The sequence below is a fragment of the Lissotriton helveticus genome, chromosome 8, assembly GCF_964261635.1.
Source record: "Lissotriton helveticus chromosome 8, aLisHel1.1, whole genome shotgun sequence".
Classification (NCBI taxonomy): Eukaryota; Metazoa; Chordata; class Amphibia; order Caudata; family Salamandridae; genus Lissotriton; species Lissotriton helveticus.
Window position 1 is genome coordinate 1,345,086,243 of NC_136069.1, and position 23,006 is coordinate 1,345,109,248.

Here is a 23,006-nt window from a genome sequence, read left to right on the forward strand (position 1 = left end):
AAGATGGCTAAAAGTAGCTCCAAGTTGGTAGGCCCAACATCATCACTTAGTTTTCCATCCACAATCACTACTAAGATGAATGGAAATTTAGATGAGCCAGTTTATACTTGGCACCTTATGGCAGAACCAAGGCCAGATATTATACTACCAGGACGCTGGGATCTTCAGTTCTAATGTAAAAGCAGCTACATGCTGAGAAGTAGGTGGAGCCCGTGTTAGTAGTTCCTTTCGACAGGGTAAGTACTCTATTAGTGCAAAGACACTCATTTTCGATCACAATAAAACAACAAAAACATTTTTCCAAAGAAATTGTAATTGGCATATGAGATATATGACATTAAATCAATACAACACCTCAAAGAATTCAAATAGCTGTTAATGTTGGAAAGAAACCAGTGTTTTACTCTCAATTCTTTTTTGTAGTCATATATTTTGGGCTCATTCGATTGATGCTAAAATAATCCTGTACTCCATATTAACTCACTTCACGCTCTGTAAGATTTCATTCACGTTTTGGCTTCAAATTAGTTCACACAATGTGCCTAATGGATCAAACTGACAACTTTTTTGCTCTGTGTTATGTGTTGACTTTCAAAAGAAGCGGCAGTACAGAATATAGTCAAGTCAAGTCAAAGTAACTTTATTACGGCCAACGTGGCCCAGAAAGTGCATAATTCACTATACATCTAAAAAAAACCAAATGTAATCTCATAATATTTACAATAGTTAAAAAAGTTAAAAAAACATTATATAAATACATAAAAACTTCATCCCTTCACTTTTTCCCTATATATATGTTGTTGTTTTTTAAAGGAGAGGAAGAGGAGAGGAAGGATGGGATTATAGCACAACATATTATCACTTAGTCACCAAAAGAATTACATGTAAAGTGCATAGTGCATTAGTATACATTTTTCCCTAGAAATTCAAGTTGGTTAAGCTAAAACATTACTAAAAAAAAAAAGGGGGAGCAAGAATGCTGGAATTAATTTGTGTGTAGTATTATGAAAGTTTGAATCTTTCATTATTTAGTTGTTAACTACAGGCACAATCAAGATTTTTAGAAGGGCCCTTCTGGTACACCACATGGAAAACAGGAAACCTGCCACAGAGTAGACAATTGGGATACAGAGATCGTATTTCAGTACCCTGAATACTTCAATACAACCTACATTTCTACAAATCTGTGCAAGCAATCTTTTTCTCATTTTACTATATCCCGGGCAACCAAAGAAGACGTGGAGCTCGGTTTCATCGCTATGGTTGCATGCAGGGCACCTGGCTTCATTTTGGGGTTTCCACTTAGAGGTCAGGCAGCGCAAGGGCAAGACCCCATATCTGAATTGCAGAAAGAGTTTTCTAGCAGTTGGCGGTTTAATAAAGTCGAACACCTTCTCAAAAACAGAATTATCCTTTATTTCCATAAAAGTTAGGGTTGATTTTCCTATGTTAGAATTAGAATGAAGCAGAGCCATTCTGTAGTTCTCATACATAATCTTTATTAGTTTTTTTGAGGACTGGGGGCATGCTACCTCTGGATGAAACCAACATTCCCCCAGACCCATGTCAATTAGTAACTGTTTGACATGGGAAAACCAGGGAAGCTTAGCAGCACCTCTGATCTGTAGAACTTTGGATAATTCCTCGCTGTAAATAAGGAGTTCGGGAGTCGACCATAAGCGCCGCCAGTATAGGAGGGGCCTAAGACATAGGACTGGGCAAGTTTTAGTGTGGAGTTCCCTATATGTGCTCCCCAATCCACGATCTCCGTGATTGTAATGCCTAGATACAAAAACGATGTTACTCTTTCAAGGGGTTCATTGTTTAATAGAGGGTTTGGACGAGTACTCTTCGGTTTATTAAAAACCATAAACTTCGTTTTCTGGAGGTTGATCTCAAGCCCCCTTTCCTCACAGAACATCTGAAATTTGTCCAACACCCGTTGGATCCCCATGGGAGATTTAGACACCAAGAGTGTATCGTCAGCAAACATCATAGCTGAGATCTTTCGGGTAGCTAGTTTGGGGGCATCTAAATCTTTTTCCTGCGACAATACATTTATAAGGCCATTTATATACAGGCTGAAAAGTGTAGGGGCAAGTACGCAGCCCTGGCGTACACCACGTTTGATTGGTATGGGAGCCGATAGGTTTCCATCCCTTCCAAATCTTATTTATGCAAAGGTGCTCTCATGCAAGCGTCGAATAAAGTGTATAAGGTACGCCGGGGCCCCCAGCTCAGAATATAATAAAATAGCAACAGACAAAAGTTATAGAAACTATATTTGTGATGCCCTCATTAAACAACCTGGAAATTCACCATTTCTTTTCTGCCATTGTTAGAGAGCAATACTCCATGGCCGAGGTACCTCCTTCTCTTCTCATTTACTCTTCCATTAGTCTACCATTGGTATAATTATTAGTTTTATCCAAGCAGGCCTTTTAAAACAATCGAAAACTTACAGTGCGGATATGGCAGATGTTGGCCATCAGTGGTTGGTTCTTGAGTATCTTTAGTATAGCTTCTAAAAAAAGAAACAAAAAAATGTTTTTACTACACATTCTAGGAATTAAACATTTATCATCCATCAACGTGCATAAGATGTGCTAATGGCCTGAGTCACAAAGGTCAAAAGTCAACTCTGGGATATTTGCTCTTGCAGCAACACTCGCACGTTTGCATAAAATCAAATTCACATAGCATCCAACGAGTAATCATGAACTATATATTAGTTTCAGATTTCCTTTATATTCCAATATGTAAAAGGTGTGCCAACAGAATTTTTATCTTGTGTAAAATTTCGCATGGGTAAATGTGATGACAATATTAATTTGCACAAAATGGGCGTCTTGTACTGTATTGCCAATAGGCAATCACAAATTGCGCACCAACATTTTGTAAATGGAATAGTGTTTTGCCAACAACCTATGTACTAATAGGTTGATTAAAAAACATACCAAATCGCAGAGGCTCGCAGAACCACCGGTTTAACTAGTATTCATTAAGCAAGTCGAATTTGTGACTCCCTCTGACTGGCTGCAATTATAGGGATGGAGGCCTGCACGGGCCAGCAGACCACCATCCATATGATTGAGTTCCAGTGCTGCTTAAAAAAAAAAAAGCAAAAGACTTTCTGTTTTGGAAAACTTCAGGGGGAGCAGCCAGTGGTCGCCATTCGATGCGGTGAAAGGGACCCTTCTCCTCTGCAAGTCAGTTACCACCTAACTTGGGGGTCAGTATAACGGCAAAGGTTTGTGACAGCAGCTACACTCATAAACCATTGATACATCCCTTTTCGATTCGGAAATAAGGAGATGCCCGTTTCACACCCACTCCTATTTTCAATTTGAAAACGACTGCGACAGTACTTTTATAAGTCAGAAATAATTTTCTGACTTTCAAAAGGGATTTTGCACATACAGAAAAACCCCTTTCAGATCGCAATCCCCATTATTTTGTGAATCGTAGGGTTTGTGATCACAAAAAGGCTTTGACCTTGAGGCCCATTATTTGTTTTTTTCTCCATGGGAAAATATTAAGCCATCTGAGACCTCTTCTCTTGCAGCCCCACCAAATATGTGGGTATTGCCTCCACCATTCAAACTTTTATACACAATTATTCTTGGTGGGAGTAAATATGCATACAATTCCAGGGTGGTAACTAGTTGGAAGTGGTACGTGTATACTAACAAACCTAGGGGCATATTTACGTGCCCCTATTGCTACTGGAGCGTCACTTTTTTAACGCTTCAGTGACGTAGCGCCATTTTCTAGGTGGAGCTAAGCCACTTAGCGTTGCTGAACACCTCCTTGTAAATATGCCCCTTTCCACTGCAGTCGCTGCGGCAAGAAGTTGCCAATATGGATTGTTTATGTGTAGGAAGGTGTCACTTCTTGCACTTAAATAATCATTCCCTGCAACGCGGGCACCCTTGCTCTGCGGTGCAAGGGTGCCTGTGTTGCCGCTTAGCTCCAGGGCTAGGGGAAACACAGGGGTGCCCTGTATTGTAGTAAATACGGCACATCCCTGCGTTTTGAAAATGATGGAGCGCAGCACTGCCAAATTTGGTGCAGCTCAGTGGTCTTACATTTTCTAGCAAATATGCCCCATGGTTCTTTGTTGGGTTTCCCTGCCCAGAAGTGGCCAGAATCCCACTCCAGCCCTAAATTTACAATAGTTTTAATCTGCTATTTTATTTATGTGAATAAAGTGCTTACTCTGTGCACCTCAATCGAATTTAGGTGTGCAGAGTCCTCATTTAGTCCCAAGAGTACTCCAAAAATCTAACCAAGTCATACATTTTCTAGTACATTTTAATGCATTCAAATTTCACATCAGAGTTTCCACCAGATTGGAAAATATGTATGGATAAATGAAGCACAAATTTGAAATTGCACATGGAACTCTTTTTCTTTCTCCATGGGAAAATATGTTCCCCATGGAAAAATGTATTCCCAAAAACCCTCAGTAAACATAAGGGATATTGACTCTGCCGTCACATCTTGTAATGGTAAATACTTGTGACTTCAAGAGGAGAAAATATGCATATGTTTAACCCCTTCGCCGCTTCTGTCGGCCAACAGACGTCGCGAGCACTACCTCCGTAGTGCAGTGCACGTCCGTAGGCTGACGCGGGCCCGCCCACTCCGCTAAACCGCTTTCCTGTGGCGGAATTGCAGCCGCGGTTAAGAAGTTAAAGGGTGGGTCATTATATAAAAAGGTTATGTGAATTCCCACAAACATACACGTTTGCAAGTGATCATCTACGTTGTCAAGTTACCCTCAGTGCACATGCTTCCCAATGCGACCACCAGAGCTACCCCTATCAGTTTGTCCCTTTCTGTGACATGGGATTGAATATTTTTAAATTTGGGTACACTACCTTGACATGCTAATGTATAGCAATCACTATCTTGAGAACCTAAGGGCCATGTTATCAAGGAACGGCGATAACATTATCGCCGCTTTAGTGGCAGGAAACTGCAGCTAAAGCGGCAATAAGGGGCTTGATAATATGCCCATGTGAATTCCCATAGAAGCCCAGGTTCTGGTGTGAACCTAGGCTTCTATGGGAATTCACAAGGGCATAATATCAAGCCCATTATAGCCGCTTTAGCAGCAGTTTCCTGCCGCTAAAGCGGCGATAACTTTAATGCCGTTCTTGATAATATGGCCATAAGTTTTATACTTGAACCCCTCTACATTCATTCTGCATCAACATCTACATTAATAATAGACCTAACCTTATTTTAAATTTAAATGCATTAAAGATAGTAATTACTTAGTTAAACTAAATGTAACACTAATTGTATTTGTTAGACCTGGCATCATTGGCGTGAGTTTCTCTTCCATTTTTTTACTTATTGCATCCTCTGTTTTTCATATGTTTTGCTGGTTAGATGCTTTGGGCACTGTGCCACTGCTATTCAGTGCCACAGTGCAAGTGCTCCCTACGTTAAATTGATGTATTGATTAGTGACTCCATGATTGGGTTATTTGATTTACTTGTTAGACCCTAGCACAGTGCACCATGTGTGCCCAGGGCTTGTAAATCAAATGCTGCTGGTGGGCTTGCAGCACTGGTTGTGCCACCCACAGAAGTAGCTTGTAAAGTGTGTCTCAGGCCTGTCATTGCAGAGCCTGTGTGCAGTCTAGTACTGCCTTTTTGACCCCACTTGCCAGTCCCTAAACCTTCCCTTATCTTCATATCAGACACCCCTAAGGTAGGCCCAATGCCAGGGTGCATTGTAAGTATAAGGTAGGACATGCCCTGGTGTGTGTAGCATGTCCCGATAGTGAATTACAGCCATTTTTGTTTTTCACTATTGCAAGGCTACTTGTTCCCCAATAGGCCAGAATGGGCAGTTTGATCATAACATCTTACAATCTTAACTGACTCAGGGAACATGGTAGAAATTCGAATTTAGTATGCCTGAACTCAGAATGATAAAATACATCTTTTAGTAAAATTGGTTTTATCATTCTGTGTTTGAAAATACCTCTTTTAGAAAGTAGGTATTTTCTTGCCTAACTATCCAAGCCTGCCTCTGCTAGGTTGTGTATTCCTTGTCTGGAGTTTGAGTGACAGGGGCTGGGGGATTCCAGGAGACAGGGTGAGTCAGTACAAGGCTGAATAGAGAGACCTGCATGCAGATGGGAGGGAGGAGTTGCACCTGAGACCTGAATAGGGCTGTGCTTCCCTCCACAACGCTGGCTCCACCTCCTGTGGTGTGTCTAATGTCCCTGGCCTACACTGTGGAAGGAAAGAAGGAGTCTTGACAACAAAGTGCTCCAGGACTGACCAGAACTGGTTTGGACTAGGCAGAGGCCTCTCTGCCTTCAGAGAACAAAGAGAAACTGTGTATAAAAAGGGGGACCCATACCCCAGAATCTTAGATCACTTCTGGGAACAAGACAAACATTTTGCCAAGGAGAAGAACCAAGGAATCTGCAGGAGTCTGGACTACTCCCTGCCAGTGTGCTATGTTGGCCTGCAGTGGTTTCTTTATTGCCAAGAAAAGGAGAAGGAACTTTCAAAGGACTTTCATCATCTTGCAGAATATTACTCCAAGGGCTTGAACTTGTGCTTGCCTCCTGCTGAAGTCTCAGGGACAAAAGACTTCCCTACCAGCTTCCCTCTGAAATTCCTTGCTGGGAATTCTCTCTGCAGAAGCCTGCCTGTCACTGGGAGCTGGAAGCGCGACGCATCGAGAAGAAGCGTGTTGCAGTTGCAGCTGCTGCCGTCGCATCGCCGGAGAAGGGTATCGCCGCCGCAGAGGTTGCCGCCGCATCACCAGAGAAGCGTGCCTTCGTCAAAGCTGTTACCCGACGCATCACCGGAGAACCGTGTCGCCGCCGCAAGGTCGCCGTCGCATCGCCGGAGAACCATGTCGCAGGGCCTGTGGCGGCTCCAAAGCTATAGAGTTCGCGGCACGGCCGCCCTTGCGTGCAAGCATCGTCTTCACGTCGTCGCATCAAGGGTGCCATCTTATCGCATAGCACCGGATCATCGCATCGAAGGAGGCGCCATCTTGCCGCATCGCAACCTGAACGCATCACGAGACACTACGGATCACCTCTTCTCCGGTAAGGAACAAGACGCATCCCCTACTCTGCGCAAGCATTGAGGCGCAACGCATCGTCTCCCCCAAAGAAAGGAACCAAGGCATCTCCACCCCTGTGAACCTTTTGTTTGTTTTGTGTTACGCATCCAGGTACTTTTGTGAGAACTTTGTCACATTCATCACCAACTTGAATTAAGTAAGTTCTACCATCTTTAAGCCAATTTTAAGTTCAGTATTGTGGATTTTTGTCAATTGTGGTCTTGTGGTAAGTCTATTTAAAGAATACTTATTTTTTATAAAACCTGTGTGGTGTCCATCTGTAGTGTTTCCACTGTATTACTGTGTATATTCACAAATGCTTAACACACTGCCTCCGAGATAAGCCTGTCTGCTTGTTCCAAGCTACCAAGGGGGTGAGCAGGGGTTATCCAGTAGTGTAATCCTCTTTCCCTGACTTAGAAGCAAGGGTCCCTATTTGGTCAAAGGTGTATACCATTGCCAACTAGAGACCCCCAGTTCTAACAGTATTCTAACCTGCAATCAAATTAAATTAAATTATTACCCTTACCCTAACCATAATGCTAACCCTAACCATATTCTTCAATTATTTTTCAATACCTTTAAAATAAATAAACCTAACCTAACCCTAATTCCAACAGTAACCATTTAATATTTGGAATGAAAGGAAATTACATTAAATTAGTAACAGCAAACTAAGACTGTAGCTAAAGCTAACCTTATAACTTCATTTTTATTATTGCAGTTAAAATAAATGAAAACCAGGCTTAACCTAGACCTAGTGCCAACCCTCTATTAATTTGCTAATTTAAATTAAAGGAACCCAGCCCCCTTACTTATATTAAATTGGCTCATTCCATGTAGTAGTATCTTCTATAATGGTAATAACTATAGGAACTCTCATCGAGTGCCATCTTGAAGTAGTGGCTTTGAAGAAGGGAACAACTGTAGTAGTTCCCGCATCAGCAGTATTGCATTGTACAACATTCAATTGATCCCCTACTAGATATGCACATAATGCACACAATCGCTGAAATACCAATGGTGTGAGTATTGTGTTCATGATTTCTGTTTTCCTTGTATTCTGATACGCGTAGGGAGGCGAGCCAGTGTCTCTCCCTAATTAGGACTAGGGTGGGGCTAGGAAAAATATTATGATTCACAGGCACCACTGCTCAAGCACCATTCTCAAAATAAAAATGTGTGCCTCACTCACAATTAGCAACGCTGCTGCTCTTTTGTGCAAAATAAAAAAAACTGTGTGAGATGAACACAAACATCTAATTAAATCACTGTGCTCTGAAATCAGTTGAAGTATCGAGGCTTATCAAATGCATGGCCAGATTAAGGAGGGTTACACCACCCAATAATGCTCAGAATCCCACCTTTAACCCTAGAACCACGAATATGGCAATTCCGCCACTGCGGTGGAATTTTGTCATTCATAAATGCAATTGACAGATACAAACACCCACCAGTCAGGACAAGAATGTTACTAATAAGTGCTGATTTTGCATGCTTGAGTCAAATATCTGTCAGCAAAGTGCTGTGTGAATTGGAATCATTAACTAACGTTTGGTACCCTCGTTTTCAGTAGTACACTATGCACACACCCAAACTCTAGTTTTAATTTTAATAGGAGTCTTAAATTTATGATACCTGAGTGGTAGCTTGTACATGTCAGTTGTCATCTGTGACATGACTGGATTAAACCACTGTCGCAGTGAACTAAACCACCTTGATTTGTCGGTGATGAGCTAAAAGCATCTCTGGTGATGCGTCAGTAATAAATGGGATAAAAGCTTACTCCGAGGACATGGTCATATAATTAGTTTAATGGCCCGGCTGTATACTTGACATTGTGCTCACCTCTTTCTTCACTTTTTATAGCATATAATTTAACCAAGTAGAGCACAACAGCTGGCATAAAGGGCTGCAGTGCAGAGTGCCCTTTCTCTTTCTTTGTTTCTGATGCTGGGCGAATGGGTCCTTATCTCTCTTTAGACTCACGACACTGCAGACCAGATGACAAAATATTTTTAACTGGGACTATTACATGTTTTTGGTGGTAAGTGAGGCATGGCTTGCTACAAACAAATTTTACCGCCGTATTTTGAAAGTACAACTCTGGAGGTGGTTATGTCTGGCAAGAATAGATGTGCACTTTTACTGTGTTGCATTTTGCTGTTGCATTGGCGTGTTGCTTTTGTGCTGCATTATTGCACTGTGTTTTTGTTGACTGTTTTATATTTAGTTGTCTTGTTATTGTGATTAGTCCTATGTTCTGTACTACTTTAAAGATTTCAACAAATATTGCTAATCTCCAGGCAAATCTCCAGGCAAAAGTATCAAATTCCCCTAAAGGTCCAGTTACAAACAGCCATTACCACTGTCTAAAGTGGCAAAATGCTGCCTCTTTGGCACTTACTCTATTTAAGACACAACTAAGTCCAAACCTGATGGCAGACACTGTCTTAAATTTTATATAATTTTATGTGATATATACCGCATTTTAAAAGGGTGAAACTAGCGTTCGGAAATCCATAAAGCTCCCTTCCAAATAAGTCATACAGTCACAAACAATATCACATAACTCTTCATTTGTAAGCATGCACGTTACCCTCCCTTGGGATATGGTTTATTTTGCAGTTGAGAGTCTGTTAAAATGAAACACAACACCTTGGTAGGCCTATACGTCTAACATGCAATTAATGGACATAAACAGGCCACAATTGTCATTTCAAATGATCAAAGTGCTCACTCAATAGCCACTTGGAGCATGCAGTGCTAAACTGCATGCACTTTTGGCTGGTTCTTACGCAATTTCCTCTCAATACATATCTCGGGAGCATAAACATGTGACAGAAACTATTAATTCAACAAAACTATCTAATGACCAGGAAGCATGATCTACTGACCGTGAGCGTGAGATAAGCCCATAAAATGAAGATAAAGATACATAACATACTGCTGAATTCACTATTTTGTAAAATTCTGATTCTATTTGCCAACATTAAGAGTGAGGCTATGCTTTACCATGAGATGCAGGAAATGTGCAAATGTAGTACCTCAAATAAAATGGCTTATAGGCCTGCAAGAATAATAAAACATAGTACGCATGTTAAGACTGATGAACGTGTCAGGTTAAAATAAAAAGTGTAAAAGGTTAATATAACAACAACATCCAAATTTGATAATGTAATATATCGGTGCTAGCTGTGAAATATAGGTACAGGGAAGCATTAATATTTAAAGGACCAGGTATACATGGTTATGTTTTATCAGAGCCATTTCAATCCTCTTGTGAATCCTGCAACAGATCAATACTACAAACTTTACACCGTACACACTTTACTACTTCTCATTTCACTTCACTTAAATACTTTATGTCGGCCCTAGGCCATAAAAGTTTCACAATAAAACAAGAATTTCAAATAGTCCACAATCAACTATATTATAAACATGAGTGGAACTACTGTTTAGGTTTCATCCCGAAGTGCCGAACAAGCGAAGGACATGCCAGTCCTTGAATTTATCAATAAGTCCTTAGGAAGCCATCATTTCTGGACAGTAAAAGTAGATAATTTAAAATCAATAGTATCTAAGATCAGTTGAACCATATATACAGTATTAAGATAAAGCTATCATCGGTCTCAGTACAAAGTCCATGGTGGGGAGAGAGCGTGCTATTCATTACAATGTTACAATATATAACCCTTCCTGCTCGTGTATGTAAGATCTTTAAAAACAGTATAAAAAGATATATTTACAATAAAAAGTAACATCCTTCATAGTGCACATTTCAAACAAGGGAATGCATTGTTCACTGCAATATCACAGCTTTAGCCCCTTCTTTCTTCATATAAACACCTTGTAAGCAGATATATAGATGTAGCAAATATTACATACGTTGCTGTGTTATATTTAAAAACCCTTAAGGCCTCTTGGTGCTTCCTAAATCCCAGCCTATTGCACAAGAGATGGATCCATTTCTTCCTTGCCCTATCATATGCTGGGCAGAAGAAGAGGATATGCGCAGTGTTTTCAGTAAGGCCTAATGTGCATAAAGAGCAAGTCCGTTCTCCCCGAGTTCCCCAAGTTGCGGTATAGATTTTGATCTGGAGTATGTCCTACCTTCATTTAAAGTATAAGATTCTCGCCAGATGCGGCTGGATATTGTAAGGAACTCTTCAAAACATGGGTTAGGTTTAACATTAGGAAATTGCATTGTTAGTCTGTCTAAATTAGGGTCTTGATGGAGTGTATTTAGGGCATGCGCCCAGTAGGTGTGTTTCAGCGTGTTCTTACAACTTGGTGCTAACTTGTGTGGCTCAGTCCAATATGTACAGAGACCAAGTTCTGTAAACCATTTCTAAACAAATCTAAGCCAGGGAAAAGTTAGGCATCTATCGATAGCTAGGAGTTATTTAATACCTTCTCTATAGGCCGCTAGTTCTGGCGTTGTCCATATCCTAATCCAGTAAAGCAGCGGGCATAGAGGTGCAGTTTGTCCTATTCGTTTTACTTTTAAATCGTGAAACATTGGGGTAAGTGGTGTTGCCAGGGGTAGCTCCAAGATTCTCCTCACAAACGTATTCTCCCCGTTTATTATTTTCTTAATATCGCCATTACCCCCAAAGCTCTGATCCATATAGGGCAGCTGCCTGTACTTTACATTTGTAAATCTCTAGTGCTGGTGTTGTTGGTTAACTTGAGGATAGGCTATACTTCTTAAGAATAGCCCCGGACCCCTGTGCGAGTGATTTATCTGTGATTTCCATGCCAACTTTGAATTGAGTAGTAAACCCAAATAGGTGAAGTTTGGGAGATTCTCTAATTTTCTATTATTCACCATAAGATTGGTTCTGAAGTCCTTGTGGGGGTTTATGGCCAACCACTTTATTTTCCCAATGTTTATTTCCAGGCCTTTTAGATTGCAGTACATTTTAAAACCTTTGCTTTCCCTTCGGCATCTGCAAGATTAGTATAGTGTTCTCTGCAAATATTAGTGCTGGGACCAAGTTCACACTGAGCTTTGGGGAATAAGTTTTTGAGATAATCAGCCACGTCATTAATATAGAGCGAAAACAGGGTGGGCTTGAGCACGCATCCCTGTCTCACTCCTCTGGCTACAGGGATTGGTTCAGTAAGCTCGCCATTTATGCCCTATCAAACTCTTGCATAGTTATCATGTAGCCTTGCCATCTGATCTAGCAGTTCTGCAGGTATTTTTTATTTTTGCAGTGAGTACCACAGTAGACCTCTAGGTACTAGATCGAATGCTGCCCTTAAATCTACAAATGCTATATCAATATGGCTTCCCTTTATCTTGGTGTATTTCGAAATGATGAACAGGAGCCTAGAGACTTGGTCTATCATACTTGTACAGGCTCTAAATCCTGCCTGATACAGGGATAATATGTTGTTGTCATCTATCAATTCGTTTAGCCTATTTAAAAGTTGTCTTGCATATAGTTTTTATAGTACATCTATTAGGCTTATTGACCTGTAGTTCTCAGTTTTTTGTTTGCAGCATTTTTTATGAATAGGGACAATTTCAGCCCCTCTCCATGTGGCCAGTATAGGAGCACCTGAAGCTATAGCATTACAGACCAAGTTAACATATGGTACCCATACCTTTTTGTCATGTTTAAACAAATTTCTTGGAAGTCTATCTAATCCTAGGACTTTTCCCAGCTTGATGGTATCTATCGTTAGAGCAGTTTCTTTTAGGGTAAAGTGGATCCCATATCCCTCCCTATTTTCTGGTCTGTGGTATCCAGTGGTGGTAGGCTGATAACCTGAATATAAGCTGGCGAAATGTTTCGTCCAGGCTACATGATCCAAGTGGTGCTCGGTATGCGCTACTTGGTCCTTGCCACCAAGCACGGCTATTTTCCAAAATTCTGTTGTGATGTTGATTTTGTAGCCTGGAGGAGATCCATCCAACTGGCCTCCTCCCAGTTCTTTTTTGCGGTGGCCAGTATTTTCGTATGGCAATCCCTAGCTCTCCTTATTGATTGGACATTTCCCTGTTTTAGATTCTCAAGTAAGGATTTTTTGGCTTTCCTGCAATCCAAGGTATTCCAGGGATTGTCTTTTGATTTTGTCTAATGGTTTTGCTTAGGCTTCTCTCTTGCAACTCCGCTGAGAAAGGGTTCTAGCTTTATGACCAACATTTGGTGCATTGCAATTGCAGTTGCTGAGGTTCCACTTGTTTCTGCGTAGGGGCCTACTACCTCAATGAATGCCTTATAGATATTGGTCATAGTCTCTATGTTATCTGTAATACATGGCCATTTAAACACTATACAGTTGTTTCCTATTACAGGCTGGGCTTTTGGCGAGCGTATTTTAGATAGCTGGTTCCCTGTTGCGTAGCCTGTTATTTCTAGGTAAAGGGGACTATGGGCACGCTAGTCTCTTGCGTCTATCTTAAAGCTCAAGATCCTGCTCTAGCTATGCATGCTGTGCATAATGTAGTCTCTTCTGGATTGTGAACTATCCAGTTTGAATGTATTTGAGGTGCAATTTTCACTCCCATTATTGGACCCCCTTACATTGCATGCCCTTAAGTTGTGTTCTATAGTGAACTGCATTATCTGTACCTAAGGATTAGTAATAATAAAACATAGTATGCACGTTAGGACTGATGAACGTGTCAGGTTAAAATAAAAAGTTTAAAAGGTAATATAATAACAATATCCAAATTTGGTAATTTAATATATCGGTGCTCACTGTGAAATATAAGTTCAGAGAAACATTTATATTTAAAAGAGCAGGTATACATGGTTATGTTTTATTATAGCCATTTTACTCCACCTTATGAATCCTGCAACAGATCAATACTACAAACTTTACACCATACACACTTTACTTCTTCTCATTTATTTGTCTCAAATTCATTTACAATTTGTTTCCAAATCACTTATTACACGTTTTTCAAGAAGTTATAGCCCACAGGTGACTGACTTGTGTGTTAATTTAGTGTGCATGCTTCTTTACTAGATATTTCTTTTACGTTAAAAAGTTGATTAAGTGCAGGGGTTAGCAACCAGAGGCTTTTGACAGCATTCACATAATATGAGCCACAACTGTTGACCAGCTGCAGTGACTGCATTGAACAATAGTAGCATAATGTAATTCCCTTCTGGAAATGATAAATTGGCTGCTCTTGTATAATAGGAGAAGAATTCAAGCATCATGGATTACAAATTTTCATAAGGTTATTCAGAAACATTTTTGCATCATTCCCCTGTCGATACCTTTGTAACGACATATCACCTGGTGCATTGTATGTGTGCACATTTGAAATCAATAGCAAAAGATGTACATTAAATCTTTAAAGTTGTATTTGCAGAAACATACAAAATGCTTGATAAGCCCTTGCAAATATATTTATAGCACAATACAATTTTTAGAGCATACTACTTTCCAAACAGATTCATTAGTCACCCAGGGAGTTTAGCACTTTTGGTCTTTTATTCTATCAGAATTATAGATCATCCTTCTTGTGAAGGTTACTTGCCTCCTAAATGTGTCAGTGTGTTTCTGCCTTTCCTTATGTATATGGCCTCCTCAGGACAATTGTGCAAGGACCCTTGGATGATTCTGACCTCTGTCTTCTGGGGTTTCACTTCAGCTCAAAACCTTCTGGTTGTTGTCATCCTGAATTAATGGAAACGTTACTTCCTCACCTTTCTGTAAATTGTAAATTAATGCCTTCTGGGGAGACTGATTGATCAATGTTATTTGGATTATGATCACATTTGATAATTTTAAAAGCCATTCTCCCAACTCATACTTATTTCAAACATAATTGTCCCAGTGGCTGCAATGGTTGCCTCTTGGAACATTCATGTGATTTCTGTTCTAATTCTGTTCTAATTTAGTAGTACACCATGTTTGCAGCAGGCGTACCATGTTTGTTATAAAAGTCATGATACGGAAAATAAGGAAGCCTTCTTTAGGGCTTTACAAAATCTTAAATGTTTTTCTTCAATTTTCAGCGTTGCAGGAAGAGCATTCTGAGCTTTTGCTGCCGCAATCGAGAAGTCATTTTCTACACTGCTTACATTCTTAAAATACATTCTTAAAAAGAAGTGACAGTACAAAGTGACAGTACCAATGATAGATTTGTTGATCATAATGTTCTCGAAGGACTGTATCAAGAGCGTGTGCCTGAGACTTACCCAGATAAGAAGAAAATTACACAAGCGTTGGATGTCGGCCAATAGTTAGGACAAGAAGAAGTGATGCTCCCCTCCAAGGTTTTGGAAGTTGCCTTTTATCAGGCAAAAGTTCACAAACTCCCTCATTTGTACCATGCCTCAAGGAATCTGCACCAAAACTTGAAGAGCTTACCTGAGAATACATCCGAATGTGATCCTGAGGACTTGCTTGCTGCCACTAAAACTGAGATACTGAAAGTGGTTAAAGCCCATAAATTGTTCTTTTTCCTCATCTCCTCTAACCTCTTGAGTTTTCATGGAAATGCCTGTATTTTCTATAGCCATGTTTTCCCATTGCAATTCCCTGCAGGTGATTTCAATTTGTCAGAGAAGATCCTAGAGCCCTTTTCACTTGAGGGTTAATGTATTTGTAGAGATCCATCCTTTTTCTTAAAATGCTCATTTACAATTTTCAGAATTTCTTCTGGGGACATGCAAATGATCAGTTGGAAGGGCATGCTTAATTGTGACATCTGCGGTAACTTAGAAGACCAAAGGGCTAGCAATAGAATGGGCAAAAAGTACATTGGAAATATAGTCTTTTTTAATTTCAAAATTCTCTATTGATTTAAGATCACCCCTGTATACTGTGGAGAAGAGAGATTAGAGAAAAGAGAAGGTGGGCAAAGATAGAGGCAGAACAGAGAAGCAGAAAAGAGAGTGTGACGAGTAGTCTGGCTATATTGATCAGTTCTGATATACTGAGGATTAGTTGGCAAAAGTGCAGTTTCAGCTTGGTGGGTCTGCATGCTGTAACCAAAGTGCTGGCAACCTGGGCGAGCCCATTATTACACAAATGCAACCCGGGGGGGACCTGTTATTGAAATTCTGTGAGCCCAATAGGTTTGAGTAAAAGAGCATGTTAGCTAGAAGGCTGGCAGGGAGAAGATGTTGTATTCCATGTAGTATGATGAATTTGATACGGAGTATGTTGCTGATTGGAAGTTAGGCCCTCATCACTGGTTAGAAGGCTTCGATGTTAAAGGGCTTGGCTGAAGGGCATAAGTGTTTTTCAAATGGCTTTTTGCCATAATCAGACATATGTCCAGTATTATGTACAGAACATTTTGTTTACATACATGCTCTTTACATTAGTATCTGGGCCTTTATGGTAATTCAAAATGTGGTACCCCCAAAGCTTCGGGATATATGGACTCAAGCTAAATGAAGGCTTGTTCAATCACTTTTTAAGGGGTCACTTATTAGATTTTAACAAACTAAGCGAGACATTTGGAAATGTTGGTGACTATATTATGACATTCCCTAAAATTTTGGCAATACTTAAAAAAAAAAAAATTAATCAAGAAAAACCTGTCTCTGTAATTCTCAATCAGATATGTAAATTGGGAGATTGTGATAGGAAATTGCCAAGTTGTGAGCACAAACCAAATGCAGATTGGAGGTTTATCTACAAGTGGAGCTCACCAATACAGATTAGTTGAGTGCATGTGTTAGAAATGGGGGTCTCTAGTTGACAGAGGTAGGTACATTTGTCTGAGTAGAGACCCTTCTTCCTAGTCCGAGTAAGGGGGATACAGTACTAAAACAAACCCTGCTCACCCCCTTGGTAGCTTGGTACAAGCAGTTAGGCTTATATCAGAGGCAGTGTGTAAAGCATTTGTGGACACACACAGTAATACAGTGAAAAAACTCCAAATGGACACCACACCAGTTTAGAAAAATAAGTAATCTTTATGTAAACCAAACAAGACCAAAGCAACAAAAATCCACAATACAGTACTAAAAATATTATTCTTAAAAAGGTAGAAACAGTTCTGTTCCTGGAAAATGAGAGATGCAACACTTTTATACAAAGAAACTTGGATGTATCAAAAAATGCAAGCAAAAAGGGTTGCAGGGAAGGTGATGCATCTGTTCCTTACACTCAGGGAAAATGATGAATCAGTGCCTTGCTGGAGGGAGGTGATGCATCGGTTCCTTACTGCTGCGCACCGGAGGTGATGCATTGGTTCCTTACCGGAGAGGAGGTGATGAGTCGGTTTCTTACTGCATGAGAGGTGAGGTGTCGGTTTCTTACTGTGTCCCCCAACGATGCAACAGACTTGATGCTTCGATGCGATGCGTGATGATCCAGTACGATACATCGTTTTTTCGCCAGCCGAGCCTGCGCCAGAATTGGTGCAGTGATCTCGGATGTCAGAGATCAGTGCACAGGTTTTGTCGCACGGCAGACACTTCAGCCGCGAGCAGGCGCTGCGTCGATTCTTTGGCATCGGCGATGAGGCGAAAATGTATTCTCTCTCCGCTGATTCTACAATAGGCGATGCATCGATTTTCACAGTTCCTCCAGTTTCAAGTCTTAAAACAACCTCCAGAGGTACAGATCACTGGCAGACACCTCTCTGCAGGCCAGAACGTCCTGCAAAGGAGTTCAGGGGGGCTGTGGGTTGAAGTCTATGTGTCCCTGAGACTTCAGAACAGGATGCAAGCTCAATTTCAAGCCCTTGGAGATCTCTTCCTCAAGCAGGGGACACAGCAAACAGCCAAGTCCTTCTCCTTTCCTTGGCAGCAAGTAGCCACTGCAGGCCAACCCTAGACAGCAAACAGCACAGGGGCAGTATTCCTCCTCAGCTTCTCCGGCTAGTCTCTTTGGCAAAGGTTCCTCTTGATTCCCAGAAGTGATCTAAAAGTCTGGAGCCTTGGCCGCTTTATACAGTAAATCTCTTTTTTCTCTGTGGCAGAGAAGCTCTTTGCCCAGCCAAAACCATGTCCTCTCTGGTGCAGCTTTTTTATGTATTACTTTATTTTTTATTTATTTATTTAGTGCATTTTTAATAAAGCGCAGACATTACCCGAAGGTGTCAGAGTGCTGTACAATAGAACCATTTACGTTACAAGAGAACAGTGTTACACAATCGAAATTACAAAGATAGACAGGAGACTAAAAACGTAGGGTACATAAACACAATATCCAACACAGCAACCAAGCGTTAAGAATATACAAGAAAAAATTACAAATTTACAATGATGAGTGAGATTCCTAGAGGGGCCTGAGAATTAAAGTATTAGTTCTGAAAGTGTCTTTGCAAGAGCAGAGATTTGAGGTCAGCTTTGAAGATCCGGGTAGAGAAAGTGGCACAGAGCAATGTAGGAAGCGAGTTCCAGATTCTCACCGCATTACCTGAGAATGATTGCACCATTGATCTTTCCCTTTTGAAGGAGGGGGCTCAGGCAGAAGCTTTTTGGCATTGCGAGAAGGTCTAGAGCCTCCTGTCAGTTTCAATTTATTCACCATGTAATGAGGGGAGGAAGTGTGCCAGGCATTGTAGGTGATGCAGGCAGTTTTGTAAATAGATCTTGCCTCGATGGGAAGCCATCGAAGAGAAGACAGGATAGGAGTGATGTGGTCGCTTCGTTTAGACCCTGAAATAAAGCGAGCTGCTGAATGGAGGATGGATTTGAGAGGGGAGAGGTGGGATTTGGGTAGGCCTGTCAGAAGAGAATTGCAGTGATCAAATCTAGAGAGAACCAGCGATTGTACCAAGGTTTTTAGGTCTTTCTCCGGGAAGAACCGACAAGACCCCCACAGAAGGCGCACCTGAGTTGATGTGGGAGATTAGGTTGAGTCTTTTGTCAAGTATGACACCTAGGGATTTAGCGCTGTCTACAATGATGGGTTTATTGTTGAGTAAATTCAGCTGATCCATCCAAGATTGAACAGGAGGAGGGGGGAAAGAGAGGTAGATGAGTTGGTGAGCTAACATCCAGTTGTAAATAGAGTAGAGAGTAGATTTGAGTAGTGAGAGATCGTGTGCGGAAGACACCTTGTGGTAGATTTGAGTGTCATCCGCATAAAGATGGTAATGGATCCCAGATTTACTTAGGAGGTTCCCTAACGGTTCCAGGTAGAGATTAAACAAAGTGGGTGCAAGGTAGAACCTTGAGGGACGCCCTGATCTACAACCAATGGAGACGAAAGACTTTTCGCTATCTTGATCATTTGGGATCTGTCCGAGAGGAATGAGGTAATCCATTTCAGTACAGTGCCTTCCAAGCCCATTCGCTGTTGAAGAGTGTTAAGGAGGGTGTTATGATTAACAGAGTCAAAGGCTGCAGAGAGGTCTAGAAGAATCAGAAGACACAATTTCAAAGAGTCGAGTATATGCAGCGCATCATCAATCACTTGCAGCAGGGTTGTTTCAGTGCTGCAGTTTTAAATGAAGCCAGACTGGAAAACGTCAAGGAGATTATTGTCCATAATATGTAGGGAAAATGGTTTTGCAACACATTTTTCTGTGATTTTCTAAAGAAACAGGAGGTTGGTGATGGGGCGGAAGTTGTTGAGGTCGTTCGCATCAGCGGAGGTTTTTTTAGAAGAGGAGCAACCTGTCCTGTTTTGGGGGCAATAGGGATGGAGGCTTGACTGAGGAAGAGAGTAACTAGCCTGGTCCAGTAAGAGAGAGTATGGGTGTAGAAATCAATGGTGATGTCACTAAGGATGTGGTCAGAAGAATAGTTGAAGGGTTTGGTTTCGAGGATGCATTTGAGGAGGTCATCTTCCGAGATGACGTCAAAGTTCTGCCAAGTGACTAAGGATTTTCGCTCCTCAATGGGGTGGGGTGGGTGACCTGATCCACCAGTGCTTTGAACTTTTCATCAAAGAATATAGCAAATTCTGCTGCCTTCTTTATATAATCCTCAGTCTGGATGGTTATGGGAGAACAGTTTGGGTTTTTGATGAAGCCAAAAAGTTTTTTGGGTCTGTTTTTGGCTGAGTCAAGGAGGGATCTGAAATGTGATGCTTTTTCATGGAAGATGTGATTGTGGTATTTGGATCTTGCTGAACGTAAAAGAGAGAGATTGGAGGTGGATGGAGATTTTGTCCAATGTTTCTCCAATATTCTAAGGTTCTTTCTTTCATCATAGAGATGCGTAGGCTGAGAGCGAGCGCAACACACCAGTGCGGAGAGGTGGCCTGGCCCAGGCCGGACTCTGAGCGCAAGCTGTTGCTGCAGAGGAATATGAGGTGAGGAGCTAAGCGTGATAGTGCAAGTTGCATGGCCCCGGAGCCAGGCATACGCTGGTACGTGACCCGGGGTGCCCCAATGCAGCTGTGTGGCGCTCCTATTGATCTTCGCGGGAGGAGTGATTTCTCAGTACACCACAAGAGTTGTGGCTGACTCCCCTCCTCCACGGCTGGCTGCGGGAGCGCCCCCCCCCCGTCGGGTACTGAAGTAGTGGAGGCGCTCTGACAACATAAATGGCGGATCGGGAGTAGCGACTTCAAGGATCATTTGAACAACATCTATGCCCATGAAGGTTTACTCAAGCACCTGATTCACAAGCATTTGCCCGGATACACCTTCCGGTAAGATAATTATGCTAATATTCTTAGACCTTGCGGTGCTCCCTTCGTGACGAGGCCGGACATGAAAATGGCGGCCGTGAATTCTAAGTTGAGATCGGCGATCTGTTTATAGTGGGGATATGTAATGAAGACAGTGTGTGTGTGTGTGTTTCCGCTGGTATTGCAGCACGAGGGGCATAAGTGAAGCTCTCCTCAGAGAGACTGACATTACCTACTTGGCGAAACTATTAAAGAATGATGCCTGACCCTAAGATGGCGGTTCCATGAAGACGAGGAAGCTTTGTTGTCCGCGGTGGTAACATGCGATGCAGCTCTGACGTGTAAACATTTGTATTCTCACATTGTTGAGAGGTCACTTAATTCGTTATAGGTGTGAGAAAAGGAGGTATCCCCAACTAGAGTTCCTAAATTGGGATCATCAAGTGTTTGGAAGGACAATTATTTAGGAACAAGGGTTTAAATAAACATGGACTGACAACAAGTGTAACTGACAACAGAAGTTACTAAATATGGAAAACCAGTGCAAAGAAACATATTATCAAAGAGATATTTTATCCAAACATATATATTTGTTAGGGATCTGGTTTTAGACATCCATTACATCCCTTTGGATTCTTGCGAACCTTTGTTCCACCATATAAAAATCCATCATCTCAAGTTATTTGAGCTGTAAACATAAGATGGTCGAGGAAGTGTGTGTATTTTTGTACGTAGATATATAGATGTATATATTAAGATTGTTGTTGTCCCATGTTTTTAATGATAGGTTGTAAATATTAGATTAAAAGTATTGAATGCACATGTGATGTAATTATTAGGACTTGACACTGACACTGATATGGGTTTCTCATATATTCTGTATAGGTACACTCGGAACATATATCATGGCTTCCTGATGAAGGCTTACCGCCGAAACGCGCGTAGCAATGTCAAATTACCTTTAGCCATGTTTTTGTGATTACAATATTTACTCTTTTGTATATATATTATCTTTTGCACTCATCTGAATTTATTTATGAAATGTTTACATACACTGAAATGTATTGTGATGCACAATAAGCATAAAATGCACACTATGATAATTATTGTTGAATCGGCAATGGATGTCTAAAACCAGATCCCTAACAAATATATATGTTTGAATAAAATATCTCTTTGATAATATGTTCCTTTGCACTGGTTTTCCATATTTAGTAACTTCTGTTGTCAGTTACACTTGTTGTCAGTCCATGTTTATTTAAACCCTTGTTCCTAAATAATTGTCCTTCCAAACACTTAATTCGTTATAACCAAAAGATGGACTTTGCAGCTAACTTCTATTTCCGTGACCTAACCCTAAAATGGCCGCTACGTGTGTATTGTGGGGTCCGTCTTACTGGCTTCTTTGATGTAATTATGTACACAAGGAGCTGGTATGCTCGATGGGGCTGCAGAACGGTAGGGTTCCCTGATTATTGCACAATGACTCTGGAGACCCCACGCCAGACCTGCCACTCACCCCCTCTGAAGAAATGCGGACACTGGCCCTGTCCTCCTGCCGCTTCACGGCATAGATTACACTCCCTATGCTTTGTGATTTTTGGCGACCGACTGAACTTAACACCAAGGTCTCAACCCCCCTGCCTGAATTCAAGTTGACAGCCTCAGTTGGTCTCTCCACGATGCTCTAACGCTCCCAGACAATAGAACTGGTCAGCGTCCTGAGCTTAACCATATCCCTCACCTGACCTTGATCCTGCTCTCCCTCCTGGACATGTACTCTGAACCTTCCCTCGATTGTAGAGACCCTGCTATTTGACCGATGTCCGGTGGAGCTACCTGTTAGCTGTAGAGGAGATGGGTTGTGGATTCCCCTTAGGCCGTCACCTACCCAGACGGCAGGCAGACTTTCCTTCGCCTCTCTGTCGTTTCCCCCTCCTACCCTTTCAACCCACCCCCTTCCCCCTCTACGCTCCCTTATTCTCGCCCTCTTCCCCTTTAATGTTTTTCTGTTGAGACCTAGCCATTTGACGATGCCCGGTGGAGATACCTGATAGCTGAAGAGGAGATGGGCCGCAGATTCCCCCTCGGCCGCCACCTACCCAGCCTGACCTTGGACAAACTTTCCCTTCGCCTCTCCTCTGTATCTATACACTACCCCTTTTGCCCTCACCCCCTTTCCATTCCTCGCCCCATTTTACTTTTCTTCTATGCTCCTAAAAAGTTTTTTTCTGGTATCTTTTGTAACAATTTTCCCCTCGTCTCTACATTCTGTCTTCCTCCTACTCCTTTACTCTATCCCATTACCCTTTCTGCTTCATTCACCTTGTCCCCTATGTTCTTTAAATGCTTTTCTTGATACTTATGTAACTTTTAACTGATGT

At 41.4% G+C, this 23,006-nt stretch overlaps 1 protein-coding gene across 1 annotated transcript in view; it reads right to left on the reverse strand.

The window, feature by feature from the left end:
- TBX19 (T-box transcription factor 19) overlaps window positions 1–23,006 on the reverse strand; it is a 214,169-nt gene that overhangs the window by 75,680 nt on the left and 115,483 nt on the right. The window contains exon 5 of the mRNA XM_078656193.1: window positions 2,463–2,524. Within this exon, the coding sequence (XP_078512319.1) occupies window positions 2,463–2,524 (62 nt within the window). The remainder of the gene's footprint in view (window positions 1–2,462; window positions 2,525–23,006) is intronic.